Here is a 21914-nt window from a genome sequence, read left to right as displayed (position 1 = left end):
TGTATGGACTATCAATGTTTAAATCAAATCATTCTTAAGCACTTTTGCCCCTCATCCTGGAATAGTTTGACCTCCTGAAATGAGTCATTATCTTCACTAAGCCAGACTTGCAAGGGGCCTATAACCTGACAGCAGTTAACATTCATAATGGACATTTTGAACATCTAGAACGGAGGCATCTTCTGGAGGGGACTTTAAAGCCTTTTTCTATATTGATTGATCACAAAAACCTATTGTATATCCAGAAAGCTAAATGTTTGAATTCATGTCAAGGTTGGTGGGCTCTTTTCTTCTCCCATTTCAACTGTATCCTTTGTTATATTCCAAGACACAAGAACAAAAAAAGCTTATGCCCTGTCCAGGCAGTTTGAGCCTTCCAAAATAGCTCCAGCCACCAAGCAGTACATAATTCCACCTCAAAAAACCCTTGCACAAAACTCTACAGCTCTTTCACAGCAGTTGCAGGAAGCCCAGAATCGTGTCCCCTCGAGGTCTGAAGGTACCATCTGGTCATATGTTTGCACTCTCTAGCTTCAGGGAAGCTGTACTTCTTTGGAGATGGGGTACTCTCTGACCACTCTGGTATCACAATCACTTAAATGACTTTAAAGCATTATGTTTGGTTGCCAGGGATGAAAAAGGATACTTCGGACTATGTAGCTGCCTTTCCAACTTGTGCCACTAATAAGACTCCTAGCTAGTGATGGGCCAAATAACCCCCTGTCGGGTTGCAGCAGAACTTTTGAAAAGGGGAAAATTTCTAACTTGAACAGTGATTCCCATTGAAGTCTATGGGAGCTGAACAGGAAAAAACAAAAGTACCCATTTTGAAGTCTTATATGCAAATACTTGGCCATAAAAGGGGTATGGTGGCCCGTGTTATTCCCTACGGGGCAATGTATCAATGCAAATGTTTGTTTTTTTAAAACGATAATTTTTTCAAGAGCAGGTTTTAACCACTTGATGTCCATGCTATAGCTGAAAGAAGGCTACAGCGCAGACCTCAAATGCTGGGAGGGCATCCATGTACGTCCTCCGGTTCCCATACTACCCATGTGCCCCCGAGTTCTTGGGACTCGGCTGATCACAGAGCAGGGTAAAAGGCCAAACACAGTCGGCCCTTTACCACATGATCATCTGTCAGCCAATGACAGCTGATTACGGAACTGGTTTTTGTTTTTCTTCGCGGTTTCTGTTAGGGGACCAATGTCCAATGTCCCTCTAAGTGCCCACCAGTGCAGTGAAAAATGAAAAGTACCCATTTTTAAGGCTTATATGCAAGTAATTGGGCATACAATGGTTTTAGGGGTCCAGGTACTGCCCTGGGGGACATGTATCAATGAAAAAAAAGTTGAGCAGTAATTTACTGATGCCCAAAGTGAAACCATACAAACAAGCAATAACAATAAAAATGTAAATTTCCTTTAAATATAGTGACTGGGGGTCCCCTTAGTCTGCTGAAAAGTGGCACATCTGTACCATGTATAGAACCTGCTGCAGCAATAATAAATAAATAATAAGAAATTATAAAGCCAAAAAAATAACAGTACCCCTGCAAGTTTTCTTTAATGGGGAGCTAGTCTGTATGATGAGGCCACAATTTAGTGCACTCGGAACAAATTCAAGATTTTTTGGATAAATTCTGTTATCTCTTTCGCAGACTTTGGATAGAGATAACAGGTGCAGACAAATTGGGCTTTGGATGTTGGTGGTGCTTTCACACCATAACCCCATGGAGGTACTCTTGATGTAACCAAGAACTGGCCTTGCTATCAAATTTAAATGATATTCACGGTAAAGAAAATTTGGTCTTTGGGTGTCAGTGGTGACTTTGCATCGTAACCTTACAGATGTACTCTTGATGAAAGAAAGAATTGGCCTTGCTGTCAAAAATTATAATTCTATGCACCTGTCAGATAGGTGTGGCAAAATTGGTCTTTGGGTGTCGGTGGTGCCTTCACACCATAACCTTATAAAGGTACTCTTGATGAAAGCAATAATTGGCCTTGTTGTCAAAAATTTAAATGATATGCACCTGTCAAACAGGTGCAGAAAAATTGGTCCTTGGGTGTTAATTGTGCCCATGAAACCTACACCAAAAAAAAATTCCTCCATATGAAATCAACACCCACAAAGCTAAGCAGCCTAGATAGTCTTTCAGAGATTCCAGATACAGAAAACACTGAATCAGTGGCATCAGGGGCTAGATAGTTGCTGCTAATCCATGACTAATACATTTTGATAAATGTCAGTGGAGTCTGTGAGCAGACGCACTCTTATCTGTCACAAAACCTCCAGAACCACTGAATGCCTGTTTGAAAAGCGCGCTGGATGCAGGGCAACCCAGTAGCTCAATTGCATACTGGACAAGTTCTGGCCAGTGGTCTATTCTCAAGACCCAGTGACCCAGGGGATTGTCAACTGGAAAGCTCACCATGTCTGTTTTAACCCCTAGCTAATCTCCCACCATATGATGCAGACACTGCCGATAGAATGTGGATGCTGGGCGCAGATGAATAAATTTTTTTTGAAAAGCATCACTGAGGCGGCCCCACTCTCCAGCGCTCCTCTCTTGACCAGCAGAAGCCTCTAAACTACATTTTCCATGAGACTGTAACCTACCACAGTCTGTTAAAGGTATTACATAAACTCCTCTTCAAGGTGTCCTGAAGAGATTTAATCTTCTGCTCCCTCTGTGGGGATTGGATGAGTTCAGAGACTTTCCCCTTGTAACGGTGGTCAAGGAGGGTTGTCAACCAATATCGATCCTTCTCCTTGATGCCACATATTCTAGGGTCCTTTCACAGGCTTTGAGGAATAAGGGAGTCCATGCACCGCAAGTTTGCAGAGGCATGAGAAGAAGACTTCTCAGGGTCACTAATGATTACAGTATTTGGAACTGCCTCCTCCTAGCCACATACTACTCCCAAGGCTTCTGGGGATGGAAAACCATCTGCTAAGGGTTGACATATGTCTTCCCCTGCTTTAATGCTTCCAAAACTACCATAATCATCCTCCTCCCTCTCCTCTTGTGTGTTGTATGGCATTGCAAGAATGGTGTCTGCATAAAGTGGGCCTTGAGAGGAAATAAAGTCTTCCTCTTCCTCGCACTGCTCTGCCTCGGGTGCCCTGTCCATAATGCCACACAGAGTCTGCTCCAGCAAGAACACAACAGGGATTGTGCCACTGATGCATGCATTGTCATGGCTCATCATCCTTGTGGCTTCCGTAAATGGTGACAGTATAGTGCAAGCATCCTTTATCAGCAGCCATTGGCATGGGGAAAAAAGCAGAAGAGCCTGTTGTACCATGCTCACACAGGTAATCGTTACTGTCCCTCTGCTGCATGTGCAGCCACTGCAGCATTGCCAAATTCGAGTTCCACCTTGTGGGCATGTCACAAATCAGGTGTTTTCTGGGCAGATGGAAATTTATGCTGAATTTCAGCCAACTGAGCACTGGCTGTGTATGACTGCCTGAAATGGCTACATACTCTTCTGCCCTGCTTCAGCAGATCTTCCAACCCTGGCTACCTGCTTAGCAAATGCTGCACCACCAAATTGAGGACATGTCCCAGGCATAAGGTTTGTGCCATTATCACACACCACCATTCCTGGATCCAGCTGGTATGGCATAAACCACCTCTGGGCCTGCCCCTTCAGAGCTGCAAGAATGTATGCTCCGGTGTGGCTCCTGTCCCCTACAGAGACCAGATGAAGCACTGCATTGCATCTTTTAGCCTGACTCATGGAATAGCCCCTTGAATGTTTAGTGGGTACTGATTCAGCAGAGGAGAGCATAGAGGACAAGTAAGAGGAGGAGGGGGTGTGGCTAACAAATCTTGCATCATGAGTATAAAAATGAAGAAAACCGCGCTAAAACACCGGTGGGGGTTGGAAATCAAAAAGGATAGTGGTAACAATGGCTACAGACAAATACTAATTGTATCACTAGGTTGCTGCCACCCACAAGGAGAGAAACTCCAGTTGGGGTTTCCTCCAAAAAATAGAACAATATGGTAACCGGGGTGGTTGGCGCTACCTACAAATAAAACTCCCTACAAATAGAGTGAAGAAAAATCCTTCTGCCAGGATTCCTCAAATCCTATAAGATCCTAATTGTTTCCAACAGGATCAGGAAAAACGGCAACAGAAAACAGTTCCTACTAGAATCTATTACAATCATAAAGATAGTTTAATGTGTATCGGCCACACCCTGCAGAGTAAGGTCGGTATATATAAAAAATATATATATAATCCCGAATAGATCATGTATTCATCCTAAAAAATATATATATAATAAAAAAATGGTATATACCAAAAAGTGCTGCTATTATGCGATTTTCCAAGTTACAAGCTACTCAAATGTCCCAAAAAACAGCAATATTCCTACTGGAAATTAGTTCCTGAGATTAACAGATAGATCCAATAAACGAAGGAGAAAGGAGAGAACTAAAAACCAAACAACAACAGACAAAAAGACAAACAATTGTATATGTGTATCTGTTGCTAAGTGCAATATTGCCTAAAATCGCATTAACGCCAAGATATATTTAAATAAGCAAATTCCCAGTAAGAGGCGTATATAAATGTGCTTATGAAATTGTAGTCAAAACTTAAATATACAAGCTATAAGTGCAAAATGCTAGTATAAACATATATATAAAAAATATATTATATATATATAAAAAGTGCATCAAAAAGTGCGGGTGAAGAAACAAAAAATCAATTAGCCAACAAATTAAATAAACAATCCATAATGAAAAAATATATAAATATAAAAATATATATATATATATATATAAAAAGCAAACAAAAATAAAAATAAAAAGATAAAAATGCAAATAAAAATAAAAATACAAAAATAGTGTCCAATTGTCCAAAAAAATCTTCAATAGTGCAAAAAAAGGTGCAAAAAAAGTGACTTTAGTGCTTCTTGTGCAATCTTGAACGTGACTTCTGTGTTCCCCCACAAGGTACCCCACTCACCAGAAGAATGTACCCCTGCAGGGGTAATTCGCCTTGAGATCAAAGTCTGCCGATATCCAGCTCCTCAATCGCATCCGGAGAGAGATTTCTCAATCCCTGCCGATATCCAGCTCCTCAATCGCAACCAAGGGGAGATTTCATATGTCCTCATAAGAAAAAAATTGTAGCCTCCATAGTGTGATTTGTATAAAAAATCAATTTATTGCCACAAAAATATAAAACAATAAAAACATAAAAATAAAAAATGGAAGAAACAAATCTCATATGTTGAGACAAGATATGGAAATACAGTCCACTAAAAAATCACTCAGCCCCATATATAAATAAATGGTAACGTTCCAGGAAAACTAGAACCAAGCTGGGAGAAAAAAATATATATATAATCAACCATACGCTAATGGCACTATATCCCAAAAAACAAAGGACTAAGAGTGCAAAAACCACTTAGAAACAATGTACCAGGTTATACCCTGTTGCATATGGTCACTCCAGTTTATGTAAGTCCCCCAGGGATAGAGCCCTCCTAGCGTAAAAATCAATCCGAACGTGGATGCCGCTCGGTAGATACGCAGCTGCGGTTTGCACTCCAACTGCGTTCCAACGAACGGAACTAACGTAATAAGCGTAACTCCGTCGGTGGAGTTACGGAGTTACGCTTATTACGTTAGTTCCGTTCGTTGGAACGCAGTTGGAGTGCAAACCGCAGCTGCGTATCTACCGAGCGGCATCCACGTTCGGATTGATTTTTACGCTAGGAGGGCTCTATCCCTGGGGGACTTACATAAACTGGAGTGACCATATGCAACAGGGTATAACCTGGTACATTGTTTCTAAGTGGTTTTTGCACTCTTAGTCCTTTGTTTTTTGGGATATAGTGCCATTAGCGTATGGTTGATTATATATATATTTTTTTTCTCCCAGCTTGGTTCTAGTTTTCCTGGAACGTTACCATTTATTTATATATGGGGGCTGAGTGATTTTTTAGTGGACTGTGTTTCCATATCTTGTCTCAACATATGAGATTTGTTTCTTCCATTTTTTATTTTTATTTTTATGTTTTTATTGTTTTATATTTTTGTGGCAATAAATTGATTTTTTATACAAATCACACTATGGAGGCTACAATTTTTTTCTTATGAGGACATATGAAATCTCCCCTTGGTTGCGATTGAGGAGCTGGATATCGGCAGGGATTGAGAAATCTCTCTCCGGATGCGATTGAGGAGCTGGATATCGGCAGACTTTGATCTCAAGGCGAATTACCCCTGCAGGGGTACATTCTTCTGGTGAGTGGGGTACCTTGTGGGGGAACACAGAAGTCACGTTCAAGATTGCACAAGAAGCACTAAAGTCACTTTTTTTGCACCTTTTTTTGCACTATTGAAGATTTTTTTGGACAATTGGACACTATTTTTGTATTTTTATTTGCATTTTTATCTTTTTATTTTTATTTTTGTTTGCTTTTTATATATATATATATTTTTTATATTTATATATTTTTTCATTATGGATTGTTTATTTAATTTGTTGGCTAATTGATTTTTTGTTTCTTCACCCGCACTTTTTGATGCACTTTTTATATATATATAATATATTTTTTATATATATGTTTATACTAGCATTTTGCACTTATAGCTTGTATATTTAAGTTTTGACTACAATTTCATAAGCACATTTATATACGCCTCTTACTGGGAATTTGCTTATTTAAATATATCTTGGCGTTAATGCGATTTTAGGCAATATTGCACTTAGCAACAGATACACATATACAATTGTTTGTCTTTTTGTCTGTTGTTGTTTGGTTTTTAGTTCTCTCCTTTCTCCTTCGTTTATTGGATCTATCTGTTAATCTCAGGAACTAATTTCCAGTAGGAATATTGCTGTTTTTTGGGACATTTGAGTAGCTTGTAACTTGGAAAATCGCATAATAGCAGCACTTTTTGGTATATACCATTTTTTTATTATATATATATTTTTTAGGATGAATACATGATCTATTCGGGATTATATATATATTTTTTATATATACCGACCTTACTCTGCAGGGTGTGGCCGATACACATTAAACTATCTTTATGATTGTAATAGATTCTAGTAGGAACTGTTTTCTGTTGCCGTTTTTCCTGATCCTGTTGGAAACAATTAGGATCTTATAGGATTTGAGGAATCCTGGCAGAAGGATTTTTCTTCACTCTATTTGTAGGGAGTTTTATTTGTAGGTAGCGCCAACCACCCCGGTTACCATATTGTTCTAAATCTTGCATCATCACTAGTAGCTGTATAGAGATGTGGTGGCACAACAAGTTGCAGCACTGAGCCATGTCCTGCATCCTTCCGAGTTGCAAGCAGAGTTACCCAGTGTGCTGTGAATGAAATATAGCATTCCCTGACCATGCTTGCTGGACCACGTGTCAGCAGTGACGTGGACCTTGCAACTGACTGCCTTGCCCAACAATGCCACAATATTACCTTCCACGTGATGTTTCAGAGGTGGAATGGCCTCACATGTAAAGAAATAGCAACTAGGAACCTGCCATTGTGGTACAGCACATTCTGCTGAATCAGCCAGATGGAAAGGCAAGAGTTGCAAAGCTAGCAGCTTTGACAAGTTTGAATTTAAACGCTGGACATGTGGGTGGCAGTCGTAATTTTTGTTTTTCACTGCAACAGATGGGAAAGAGAAACTTGTCTGCTATAGTATACAGCTGGTGGTGTGCTACTGGCAGATGTGCTGCGAGGACCTGCGACACCCTCCACTATACCATCATCCTTGGTATGGGAAGTGATGAGGTATACCGAAAAGTTGAGAAGTGAGGGGGAGCAGAATTGCATCCCTTTTGTGTGGCTTTCAGATGCTCTTGCCAATGAGCTGAGGGGTGGGAGTTTAAATGCCTTCTCAACCATGTGGTAATCAAATGGCTGGTGTTTTTGCCATGCTTGATCTGCTTGAGGAAAAGTTTTCAAACTGCAAGTGTGCAATCAGCTGCACATGTGCTAAAAAAGGCCCAGACAGCTGAGCTGTGGGAAGTGGGGGAGGAGATAACAGCTCCACAATCTGGTGGAATAGGATGGTTCCTCTTTACTCTTCCATGTTGGCTACCTCATTGGGTTTGTGCTTCATCCTCACTTTCTTCCTCTGCTCTATCTGGCACCTAAGTCACATCATCACCCCCCCATTGTCATCATTACTGGAGCCAACTTGGCAATATGCTGTCACTGGGGGAACATGACTGCCAATTTGTTGTTTACCAGTGTTCTCCCCTTTCTGTAGGCTCATGTTCCTACCTTCTTCAACCTCAGAACCAGGATCTGGATCAAATAATGGCTGTGCATGGTGGCTGATGCCATGTTCAAATAACTCAGTTGACTCCTCCATGCCTGATGCTGGGGCTATGGCAGGAGTAGCTGTGGACAAGGAGGCAGAATAAGGTACTCTGGCAGCTGCGTTGGACTGTGCACTAGTCTCTGCTGGTGTGTTGGAGGATGAGGATGGTTTACTAAGCCAGTCCACCACCTCCTCTGCATGCGGTGGTTGGATAACATGGGCAACATCACTAAACAGAGGAAACAATGCCCTGCCTGAGGATTGGCCACGTCCACCTTTATCTGTTGACATAGATGCTGCTGGCCCCCTTACAGTGCTATGGGAATGTCTGCCTCTCCTTGTTGGCCTTCCAGACATGATGCGGGGAGGGACTTATTAACAAAATGTAATAAAGATGGGGAAATGTGTACATGGAGGCACTCTAATCAATGGAAGTAAGTGGTGTGTGGTGCACTTTAACTTGAGTACTCACTACACAGACACACTCCCCTGACACACTACAATATACTGCAGTAAAACTGCACTGACGCACTGCAATATAACCTTCAATGCCGCACTGAAATATACTGCGTTAAACGTGCAGTAACACACTGAATATACACCGCATTAAATGCTCACTAACGTACTGCAATATACTGTGGTAAACCTTAAATAATGCACTGCAATATACTGCGTTAACTGCACACCAACGCACTGCAATATAGTGTGGAAAAAGTACAATAATGCACTAAAATATGCTATATTAAACGTGAACTAATGCACTGTAATATTCTGTGATAAACCTGCAATAACACACTGAAATATACTGCATTAACGGTGCACTAATGCACTCCAATATACTGTGGTAAACCTGCAATAATGCACTGAAATATACCGCGTTAACCATGCCCTAATGTACTACAATATACTGCGTAAAATGTGCACTAACGCACTGCAATATACTGCAGTAAATGTGCACCAACGCACTGAAAAATAAAGTACTACGTTAAAAGGACACTAACACACTGCAATATACTGCAGTAAACCTGCAATAATACACTGAAATATATAGCTTTACTTGCAATAATGCACTGAAATATACTACGTTAAGCAGGAACTTACGCACTGCAATATACTGTGGTAAACGTGCACCAACCCACTGACATATACTGTGGTAAACATTCAGTAACACGCTGCAATATACTGCAGTAAATGTGCAATAACACACTGAAATATACTGCGTTAATTGTGCACTAACACACTGCAAAAACTGTGGTAAACCTGCAATAATGCACTGAAATATATTGTGTTAACCGTGCACGAATGCACTGCAATATATTGTAGTAAACCTGCAATAAGGCCCTGTATATACACTGCGTTAAACATTCACTAAGCCTGCAATAACGCACTGAAATATACTGCATTAACCGCGCACTAACGCAGTGCAAATATTCTGCAATAAACCTGCAATAACACACTGCAATATACTGTGGTAAACCTGCAATAATGCACTGAAATATACTGTGTTAACGGTGCCCTGATGCACTACCATATACTGCGTAAAATGTGCAATAACACAATGAAATATACTGTATTGAATGTGCACCGCTGTCAGCAGTGTTCCCTGCTGACAGCTAAATGTAAAAAACAATTACTGGGAATTAATAAATTGTGAAAAAAACTGCGTGGGGTTCCCCCCCCCCTGCCCCCATTTATAACAGGTCCTTTGGGTCTGGTATGGATTTTAAGGGGACCCTCAAGCCAAATTTAAAAAAAATAATAGTGTGGGGGTAGCATAAATAGCAGTTTATGCATCATTTGGTGAGCCTACAGTGTGGGGGGTAGTTCAGTGTCCTTTTTGTTAGGAAGACAGTAGGAGCAGTATTAGGGATAGATACCCGATGAGGAGGAAAATAGTAGATTTCCCCTTACAGGGTGTCTCTTCTGCCAGCCTCTTTGAACTCCCACCATCAGCTGGAAAAACTGCAAGGACCTTGAGACTCTCAGGGCAGCCCACTAACCTGGATATCCCCTCCAGAAGAATTGCTCCTCAGACAAATTATGATCTGTAAGCCCATATTATAGTAATAATGAAAAGGTGCCTTGTTAAGCTAAAGGAAATTACTTAGCTCTAAATTACCAAACATGTGTAATTCAATCATACATACCTGATACAGTACATACAGTATATATTCTTTCTTTGTTCGTATACAAAGGAAATATTTATGTCCATTACAGTATAATTATCTTGAACAGCAATATATTGTGTCCCACCAACTTTTACTATTTTATGTCTTCCAGTATTTCCCTTTGATGGCTGCTAACTTGGTCTGGTTTGTGATCTTCCCTTTTATGGAGTATTTTTAAAGGTTTAAAGAAGCTTAGTAGAAGGGTGGGTAGCGATAAGGATTGTATGCATTGTACATGATTGTACAATGCATACAACAAAAAATATTTAGCCCACAGGACTTTTAATGAGTCTCAAACGTGATATATAAAAAATATGAAAAATGTATTAACAGACATTTAAAAACAAAACATAATACAAAAATATAATGAGCATAAATATATATATAAATAGTATTCAACTGAGATCAAAAAGGAAACCTTTCCATAGAACCTATGTAGTCCATAAAGATGACCCCCATCAATCTGAAATAGCTGTGCTACTATTCTCGATGAAAAAAATCTTGCTTCTTCAGGAGATGCACAGGAAAGTATAATTGGTTGCACAAAAAGTACGCCCACTCTCACCCGAGTGGTGGTGAGTAGGGATGAGCCGAACACCCCCCAGTTCGGTTTGCACCAGAACTTTCGATCGGACCCCAAATTCGAACAAACTTTAGAACCCCATTGAAGTCTATGGGACTCGAACGTTCGAAATGAAAAGTGCTAATTTTAACGGCTAATATGCAAGATACTGTCCTAAAAAGGGTTTGGGGACCTGGCTCCTGCCCCAGGGGACATGGGTCAATGCCTAAAATGTTTTTAAAAATGGCCGTTTTGGCGGGAGCACTGATTTTAATGACGATTAAAGTGAAAAAAAAAAAGTGAAATATTCCTTTAAATATGGTGCCTGGGGGGTGTCTGTAGTATGCCTGTGAAGTGCCACGTGTTTCCCGTGTTTAGAACAGTCCCTGCACAAAATGACATTAAACGGAAATAACACCATTTAAAACTGCTTGCGGTTTTAATGTTATATCTGGTTCCTGCAATATGGTTGAAAATCATTGAGAAAAATGGCATGGGTAGCCCTCCCTGCCCATTACCAGCCTATTTGGGTCTTGTACATTATATTAATATATTAAGGGGAACCCTGTACCCATATTAAAAAAAGGAAATGCGTGTGGCCCCCAGGCCCTATATACTCAGAACAGCAGTATACAGGCGGTGCAAACAAGACAGGGACTGTGTAGGTTTGTTGTGTTAAGTTGAATCTGTTTGTAATTTTCAACTGGTACATTTTTAAAGTGTAGCTCCAGTCAAAAAAACTATTTTTAAGCTTTTTGGAAAACATAAGGAAGGGTTATCACCCCTGTATAATTTGTTTTGTCGTCCATCTTTTTTCATCTCACTTGCTGTTGTCTCCTTCCGTTTGCAAGTAGGAGATGTTTGTAAATTGGATGTTTGAAAGTAGGGGCCTGCCCTATATGCTCTGCAGAAATGGCGGAACAAGGTGTTGGTTTTGCCACAACATTGTAAGCCCTCAAAGTGACTCTTGGTGGGCGCTGGAGCGCCCTGCTGTGAACGATTATATCAAGAATTGTAATTACATGCCATTGTTGAACAGTGGTAGAAAAATTGACCTTTGGTGGTTGTGGTGCTGGTGCCACAACACTATAAGTCCTCACCGTTACTCTGGGTGGGCACAGGAAGGGGCCCTCCTGTAAAATAGTATATCAAGAATTGTAATTACATGTCCCTGTTAAACAGGGGCAGAAAAATTTGGCCTTAGGCACTGCTGCTGGTGCCACCACACTGCAACCTCTGCCATATACTCTAGTTTTATTGCAGGAATTAGCCCTGCTGCAAAGCATTGCATCAAAAATTGTAATTAAACGCCCCTGTTAAACAGGGGCAGAAAAATTGGGCCTTAGGCACTGGTGCTAGTGCCACCACACTGCAACCTCTGCCATATACTCTAGTTTTATTGCAGGAATTAGCCCTGCTGCAAAGCATTGCATCAAAAATTGTACTTAAACGCCCCTGTTAAACAGGGGCAGAAACATTGGGCTGATGGCATCAACCAGAACCAGAAATGTTCTTCCAACATATCAGCGGAGGAGGAAGAGGATAGACAATCAACATAACAGGACAGTCACTCAGCATCAGCATAGGCAGTCTTGAAGGGATGTGATATTTCAAAAAAAATTATTCGGTTACATCAGCTTCAGGTGCTTGGTAGCTCTGGGTGATCCAAGACTGATTCATCTTGATGAAGGTCAGTCGATCAACTGATTTGGTGGACAGGCGCACCCTGTGATCGGTAACAAAGCCACCAGCAGCACTGAAGGTGTGTTCCGAAAGAACGCTGGATGCATGACAGGCCAGTAGCTCAATTGCATACTGTGCAAGCTCTGGCCAGTGATCCATCCTCAAGACCCAGTAAGCCAGAGGATTTTCGGTGGGAAAGGTGTCCAAGTCTGACCTTGCCCCTAGGTATTCCTGCACCATGTAAATCAGACGCTGGCGATGGGTGCTGGAACCGATCATACCTTGGGGCTGCGGACTAAAAAATTGTCTGAAAGCATCAGACGGCCACTTTCTCCACCGCTCCTTCTGACCGATGCCTCAGCAACACGTTGTCCAGGACCAGGAGTTTGTAACCTCCCAGTCTCTGGGAACGCGTTGCACAGACCTTTCTGCAAGGCCTCCCGGAGATGTCTCATCCTCTGCTCCCTCTGCGATAGCAAGATAAGGTCGGCAAACTTACCCTTGTACCGTGGATCAAGGAGAGTGGCCAGCCAGTAATGGTCCCTCTCCTTGATCCGAAGAATATGAGGATCCTTCCGCAGGCTTTGCAGGATCAGGGAGGCCATGCAGCGTAGGTTAGCTGAGGCATTCAGTCCGGAGTCCTCTGGGTCACTAAGGGCAACATGATCCGCAGCTACCGCCTCCCAGCCACGTACAAGTCCACGTGTTTCTTGGGACTGTAAATCATCCCTACAAGACTGCTGCTGCTGATGCTGAGTGCCAGCCTCCACCTCCATGCTGACACAATCATCCTCCTCCTCCTCCTCCTCCTCTTCCTCCTCCTCATCCTCTTCCTGTGTGATGGGTGGCACAGCAGGAACACTGTCTGGATAAAGGGGGCCTTGAGAGGCAAGGAAGTCCTCCTCTTCCTGCCTCTGTTCTGCCTCAAGTGCCCTGTCCATTATTCCACGCAGCGTATGCTCCAAGAGGTGGACAAGAGGTACAGTGTCACTGATGCATGCACTGTCACTGCTCACCATCCTTGTGGCCTCCTCAAACAATGACAGGACAGTGCATGCATCCCTGATCATGCCCCACTGGCGTGGTGAGAAAAAACCAAGCTCCCCTGACCCTGTCCTGGTGCCGTAGTCGCACAGGTACTCATTGATGGCCCTCTGCTGCGTGTGCAGCCGCTGCAGCATGGCCAACGTTGAGTTCCACCTGGTGGGCATGTCACATATAAGGCGGTTCTTGGGCAGGTTCAACTCCTTTTGGAGCTCAGCCAGCCGAGCACAGGCATTAAATGATCGGCGGAAATGCACACAGACTTTCCTGGCCTGCTTCAGGACATCCTGTAAGCTGGGGTACCTACCCAAGAACCGCTGCACAACCAGGTTAAGGACGTGAGCTACACAGGGCACATGGGTCAGTTGTCCCTGTCGGAGGGCGGAGAGGAGGTTGGTGCCATTGTCGCAAACCACCATTCCTGGCTTAAGCTGGCGTGGTGTCAACCACCTCTCGGCCTGCCCCTGCAGAGCTGACAAAACATCCGCCCCAGTGTGGCTCCTGTCCCCCAAACAAACCAGCGCAAGCACGGCATGGCATCGTTTTGCCTGCGTACTTGCGTAGCCCCTGGAACGCCTACGGAGCACCGCTGGTTCTGAGGACAGAGCACTGGAAGAGGCCATGGAGGAAGAAGAAGAGGAGGGGGTGGGGGAGAGAGGTGTGTCACAACCAATAGTAGCATTTTGGAGGCGTGGTGGCGGAACAACCTCCAACATTACTGCACCTTGTCCTGCATCCTTCCCAGCTGCCAGAAGAGTGACCCAATGGGTCGTGAAAGACAGGTAACGTCCCTGTCCATGCCTGCTGGACCATGAGTCAGCGGTAATATGCACCTTACCGCTGACCGCCCTGTCCAGCGAGGCAAGGACATTGCCTTCCACATGCCGGTAGAGAGCCGGAATCGCCTTCCGTGAGAAAAAGTTGCGTTTGGGGACCTGCCACTGAGGAACCGCACATTGTACAAACTCACGGAAGGGGGCCGAGTCTACCAACTGAAAAGGCAGCAGTTGAAGTGCTAGCAATTTAGCCAAGCTAGCATTCAACCGCTGGGCATGTGGATGGCTGGTAGTGAACTTCTTTCGCCGGTCCAGCAGCTGGGGCAGGGACATTTGCCTGCTATAATCGGACGTGGGTGTACCGCTAGCAGAGTTCCCGGAAGCACTTGGCTGTGACACACCTAATTCTATACCTTCATTCCTCTCAGAGCAGGTTTCAGAGAGGACTGAAGGTCTAGTGGGGTTGGAGATGCGAGCTGATGAGGAGCAAGGAGAGGTCCGCTTTGTTTTTTGGTGTGGGTCTTTCAGGTACGCTTGCCAACGAGCTGCATGGCAGGTCAACATATGTCTGGTCAAGCATGTGGTGCCCAAGCGGCTGATGTTTTGGCCACGTGAGATACGCTTGAGACATATGTTGCAAATAGCAGCGGTGCGATCTGATGCACTTGTCTCAAAAAAGGCCCACACCAAAGAACTTTTAGAATAACGCGCAGAGGCAGCGCTCTGCACAGGCGGAGCTCTGCGGTGTGATTCAGTCAGTGTGCTGCCCCCGAAGAGCATCCTGCCTCATTGGACATGTGCCTCCTCCTCCTCCTCCTCCTCTCTCCTTCCAGGCACCCACGTGGAGTCAGTGCCCTCATCATCCCCTCCCTCTTCATCACTGTAGCAAACCTGGCAGTATGCTGCAGTTTGTGGAACATGACTGCCAGATTGCTGTCCTTCTTGAGCATCCCCTCTCTCTGCGCTCACGCTACTGCCTTCCTCTAGCTGAGTGTCATCATCAGAGCCCACAAAACACTGGGCATCCTCCTGGAGCATGTACCCAACACTGTGCTCAAAGAGTTCAGGAGACTCCTCAGGAGGACGTGGTGGGTCTAGGGAAGGAGTCACTGATGATGACATTGAGAGGAGGGAAGACGATGCGTTGGCAGCTGCTTTGCTAGTACCCTGAGCCTGGGTGAGAGAGGATGAGGAGGATGAAGAGGGCTTGGTCATCCACTCTACCAAGTCGTTGGCATGTTGCGGCTCAACATGTCCAGCTGCCGAAAAGAAGGACAAGCGTGTCCCATGGCCACGTGCTTATGACAATGCACCGCATCCACGACCAGCACTGTTGTCTCTAGACACAGAGCCTGCTTGCCCTCTTTTATCGGCTCGCGCCTGTCTGCCTCTCCTTGCTGGCCTTCCAGACATGGTAATGGCCTGAATGGAGTTGGGTAAAAAAGCAGTTGGGTAGTGTATATTGTGCTAGAGGCACACAACACCCACTAACTCCTGCAGATGCCTTTATTATAGAACACCAGAGATAAAGGGGTATATACAGATGTATACTGTGCTGTGCTGGAGGCACACACAACTTCCAATAACTCCTGCAGATGGCAAGTGGGCTCAAATAGAGAACAGCTATGTAGGTGGATATAGCGGTATGTACTGGGTACAGAGCACGCAGACAGCACGCACTATCTCCTAACACTACTGACTGCAAGCTCTATTATAAAAGATAGATCACTAGCTATATAGGTGAGGTGAATATAGCGGTGTATACTGCGGTCAGGGCATGCAGACAACAACCACCTACACAACAGCAAGATCAAAAATCGGTCGAAAACGATCGGTGTGTACTGTGTTGAAGGTACACAGAACACCCACTGCTTCAGACGCCAACACACTACACAAGGCCGTCGCGCTGGCGGCCTTATATAGTGTGGGGCGTGCACTACACAGCCTGAGCTATGATTGGCCACAGGCATCCTGCCTGTGGCCAATCATGGCTCTCCCCGCTGCTGGCGCTGCGATTGGCCAAGCATGCGGGGTCACAGTGCATGCTTGGCCAATCATGAGCCAGCAATGCACTGCGCCATCGCAGTGCATTGTGGGCCGTGAGCGTCACACGAATTTGGCGCGAACGGACCAAAATGTTCGGACTTCGACGAACAGCCGATGTTCGAGTCGAACGTATGTTCGACTCGAACACGAAGCTCATCCCTAGTGGTGAGGCTAAAGGATGGATTAGAGTTGAATGTGTAGCAATATATATAATTGATAACAACAACTAAAAATGATTGCCAAAAGGTCCGCTATTCTTCCACCGGGAGCTGTGAAGGGGCGGGGGAATGAGAGAAAAGCTGTACTCTCAGAAAGGAGACCCACATGGTAGATATCAAATCCAGCAAGGAAGAGAAAATCACCCCACACCTTAGGAGAAACATCCAGCGATAGGATGCCAAAGCAGTGATGAGACATAACTACAGTACAAGTCAATTTTTTACATTGCATGTTATATTTCAAAAAAACAATGACGGACATTGACTATGGATTTAAATGGATAAATCTTACCTTAGACATCTGAAGATTGGGAGACGGTATATACATGAGACAGCAACAAGCACTGCTACTTGAGGCTTGTTAGGGAGTTGCAGTTGTAAACAGGCAACTACCCAAGTATCCAATAATCCCCCTTTTTTAGAGAATTATTACTTGCAAATCTGCTTTTATATAGTAATTGTTTTTGGAACGCTGATTTCATTGCTTATCACATTGTTTCCCAGAACAACCTGTCCTTTATTGCATAATCAGTAGGCTAGAATAGATCTCTTTGGATATGGATATTCAATGTCACCAAAAGTATGCGACTCAAATTAAAAACCTTGTGTTTGGATAGGATTCCATAGCAACTTTACTTATCTGGGATTACTTCACTTTTATTGGCATGAATTGCACATTTAGCATTACCTTTTCATTATAGTCTCCTTATTTGTTTCATTGCTTAGTCAGGCTAAGGGAACAGCAAAAGTTTGTCTTAGTATTATTATAATGATACAGGATTAATATAGTTCCAAAAGTCTGTGCACAGCTCCCATGTAGAAATATCTCTCTATCTTAACCATATGCATCCTATGTTTTATTTATAACCTATTGTTTCCTTGAGCATTGAAAAAGTATTGTTCCTTTTATTTTTGTTTTTGCTTTCACAATCGTACATATGGAGACTGAGAAAGTGGCCTGAAAATATCTTTGCCTTTTGCTGAGAGTTCCTTGAAAACACATGAAATGGTTAGAGGTGTGTTTATATAAAAAAAAAATGTATACTTATTAGCCCAGTGAATGTACCACTACATGTATTCTGTGTGAACGCAGAAAAAAAAAAAATGTTATTAGGCTATTTCCTGTTCCTGTCAATTGTTTTCATTTACAAATGCCACATTTGGTCAATGGATGTACCTCAGAAAATACCGATGATACTTAGTATAATCTAGTGAACAAATTTAGTATATTCTGAATTAAATCAATGAGAATCATTTGACCAACACAGGAAGTAGCCTAATAACATAATTTTTTTCCCCATTTGCACAGATGAATGTACTTGCACATTCACTTGGTGAATTGCTATGATTAAAAAAAAAAAAACAATAAACATCCATTAATGTTGTCCTATGTGCCATTACCTTCTAAACAGCACCATATAACTTCAGTGAATAATTAAGAAGCAGTTTATTAGAGTATTTTCATGTTCCACAATATCACTTATTTAAGAAAACCGGCTGGTACATTTGTGGCTTCTTTACGTTTTTTTAACTGTTTTTGAGATGTAAAAAGAAAAGTAATTTTTTTTTGTGATATACTGAATTTATGCATGTTAACCTCTTGGCGCCGGCGCCTCCCGGCCCTTTAAGAGATGTATGACGCTGGGTGATGGGACGTGGCCTAAGATCACGTGACTGCCATGATTAGCTGTCATGGCTTTTAAGTGGTCCGTAAAAACTCCCCATAGCAATTAGCGATCAGGAACTTTCAGTAAAGTGACAGTAACTGTGCCAGGAGAGTGCTGCGCACGCACTCTTGCCACAGGTGTAGTGGGGCAATTTATGTAAATATGCAGCTCTTCAGCACTAAGGACCAGGTGCCCAGAGGATATTTGTGGCTGTCAGCACCAAAGAGGTTAAAGAAACTTGCATTTAAAATGAAAAGACCTTACTGAAAAGACCAGCTAAAAAACTATTATGTAGAACATGTAAACAGGCCTTTTGGTTTGCAACTTACAGCAACTTACACAGGTTTTTCAGAAGTTCAGGCTACTGTGGGAAGTCCCTTCATGATTGTTTTTAGAGTGCTTTAGTTCCAGTGAGATGGTCCTTTGTCGTTGGGCCTTGGATCCCTTCAGCTTTTTACTTGTATTACCGGATGTACTCTGAACTTCACTGCGAGGTACGATATTTTTGAGGATTAGGGATGAGCTAAAGGCTCGACCTGAACCCTGGTTCAGACCTAATTTCAGCTGTTCAAATAGTTCCACAGAATAGGCTGATTTAAATGGGTGTGGGGCCAGATCAAACTTCTGCTTATAGCAGTATATGATGAATTTAGCATCATTACTACCACTGCTATATGTGACAGCGTTCTGCTCAAGGCTTCTACTTGCTAGGATGCTGGTGGATGTCAGAATCCTAACAACCAGTGGGTCATCTCCACCAGGCCCATTCAGCTGTCAGCTGGGGATTCCCAGTTGACATTTGAATGCAAACAAAAGGGCAGGAGGACCTTAATCCTTATTTTTTGGGAGTATTTGGGATTGCTACTTTGTAATCAGAAACAACCACTATCACATTGTGTGAGGCATACCATGGAGTATGCATATTTTGTCATGTATAGGAAGTTATGTGAAGTTCTTGACCATCCATACAGCTGTCATGTATCTTGTGCGTGTGGAAGGATTCAATAATAATAATAAAAAAAATAGTGTGGTGTCCCTTTCCAAAATTTATACCAGACCCTTCAGGAAATCTCCCCAAATCCTCCCAAAATTTTAAGGGGGAAAACCATGAAAATCCTTATCAATTATTATATACAACGTCCAATGACTTGCTGAAAGAAAAAAAAAACATTGGATTGGCCAGCTATATATGATCATGTCCATATTTGGTCAATGATATCACTCAGGAGACCTCTCACCTTGTAGGGGTACTTATTTAAGTGGAGGTGATGATATTGGGTTATTGTAGCTATTTTTAAGGAGGGCTTCCAGAACCCCACAACCACGAAGAAAGGGTGGCTTGCATACAAGGATATGTATCCTCCCCATGTTGAGGGCATTTGACCTGGTGCAGTTCAGAAGGGTTGGTTGTGCCCACATACCCCATTTTCTGAATACTCAGGTAAGGGTTACAACTTTTTATGTTTTTTTTTTATTGGGATACCCCCATAAAATCCATATCGGCTTGGAATGGACTTTAATGGAATTTCAAGGGGACCCAGTGCTTTGTTTTTGTGGTCTGGGGTCTACCATGAAATCCCTGGCCACTTTGTTTTCAAATGAAACAGCCGGAAGCTGTCATTTACTGGAAATTTGTTTGCTCCCTACCAAACGCAATGTATTTTTATTTTTTTTGCTTTGGTACTCCATTTCCCAGGGTAGTACCTAGTTTTCCTTGTCAATTGTTTGACCATCCCTTGCCTATTTGGTCAGTAATATTGTCCTCAAACCTGCCTTGAACTTAACCCTGGTATGTTCAACTCATTGCAAATGAGGATAATTGTAAGTATCTGCATTCTGAAGTGTTTTACTGAAGTTGTGTTTTTTAGCTTGACTCTGTTATTATGGAGTCTAAAGCCTTGTACACATTGTTCAATTGTTGGAAGGGGATTGTCTGTTGACAGACTGTTGTCCTAAATTCCTACCATTAGTACGCTCCTTTAGACAATTGTTTTCCAATTTTCGGCCAACAAATGCTGGATGGCAAGCTAGTAAATTTTCAGCAGACAACGGCTCTACATCTGATTTTTGTATGGTCAGTACACAAATCTGTCACAAAAGTTGAAAGCAAAAACATGCATGCTCAGAATCAATGCTCATCAAACACTAAATTAGCAGAAGGGGCCCAAAGGGTTGCATTCAAGAGCTGAAATTCCTCGTAGTAAGTCACTACGTTTGTGTTTGTGGCATGACAATTGTGTAACATTTGTTTGCAAGACAAGATCCTGGTATGCTCCCTTTTGACAAAAATCAGATGCTTGGTTGACCAACAATCGTACCATGTGTACGAGGCTTAACAGAGACTACAAGCAGCCACATGTTACCCTGATTGAGTCACACAGACGTTGCATTACAAAGTACAATTTTGTGACGCTTTCTAATCAGTATTTAGAGTACATGTCCTTTGCTGTCATCTGAAAACTGCTAACCCCACATTTCCCTTTTTTTTATCAGAAAATAACTTTTATTTTGCTTGTTGCACAGTACAAAATATACACCAGACAGTGCAGAAAGAGACATAAGGAAACAAAAGCAAAATATTGATTACAACAACGTAAGATGCAGTGAGAGAAGAATCAAGTCCCAAAAAGAATGATTTCACAACCCATTCCCTTGCATTTGTGCATTTAATCCCTTTCGGTACATACCCTCGTTATTCCCAGGTTCTTGTTACAACATACCATTATTCTGTCTACTGACTCTCCCCTTCATTTCTTATACACCAGGCTATCCACTGTGCAACAATTCCAACATCATGTATCTTAGATAGAAAAAAACCATAGCCATACATGGCAGCTTAGCAGGGTCCTGTATTCGTGCAAGGAGTATACTGTAGCAGCTCGAGATCATCCCCTTCCTGTCCTCCTTCATAAGGATGGATTGAAGAATAGCGTGATCTGCAGGCCGCAGCACAGTGGACCTTGCCTGTATTTGCAGCGCATAGCGCAGCTGTAGGTATTTAAAGAAATTGTTGTGCGGAACCCCAAATTCTATTTGAATATCAGAGAACTTAAATATATGACCTGCATACAGCTGGGAGACATACTTAATACCCGCCCTTTCCCAGTTGCTAAAGCCTGTCAGTTTCTGAAGTTCTTTGAATTGTTTGTTGCGCCATATAGGCGTGTCGGGCAAGTACCCCCGTAATCCGAGTGTCTTTTTGACATACGGCCACAGAGTATTCAACAGTTGCACAGTGGGGGCCTTTGAATCTAGGTACGGGTAACCCGCCTCCAACCTCGTAAGTGCAGTTTCGCTGTCCCCCTTAGTGTCTAACAGTTTACGGATAGGGTCGGTCAGGTCTGTCAAACCCCACCCCCCTAGCTGTTGCAGTTGGGATGCTAAAAAGTAAGTCCTGGGATGCGGGACCGCCATCCCACCTTCTTCCTTATTGT

General features: G+C 42.9%; 1 protein-coding gene across 1 annotated transcript in view; it reads right to left on the bottom strand.

The window, feature by feature from the left end:
• LOC143988162 (putative cation-transporting ATPase 13A4) overlaps positions 1 to 17309 on the bottom strand; it is a 162071-nt gene extending 144762 nt beyond the window's left edge. The window contains exon 1 of the mRNA XM_077487495.1: positions 17106 to 17309. Within this exon, the coding sequence (XP_077343621.1) occupies positions 17106 to 17141 (36 nt within the window). The 5' untranslated portion in view covers positions 17142 to 17309. The remainder of the gene's footprint in view (positions 1 to 17105) is intronic.
• Between the last annotated feature and the right edge of the window lie 4605 nt (positions 17310 to 21914).

This window comes from Lithobates pipiens, unplaced genomic scaffold (genome assembly GCF_037356315.1).
Source record: "Lithobates pipiens isolate NorthernLeopardFrog02 unplaced genomic scaffold, aLitPip1_a1.2 Scaffold_18, whole genome shotgun sequence".
Classification (NCBI taxonomy): Eukaryota; Metazoa; Chordata; class Amphibia; order Anura; family Ranidae; genus Lithobates; species Lithobates pipiens.
Note: the sequence above shows the minus strand (reverse complement) of the source record. Positions and strands in the feature narration are given on the sequence as shown.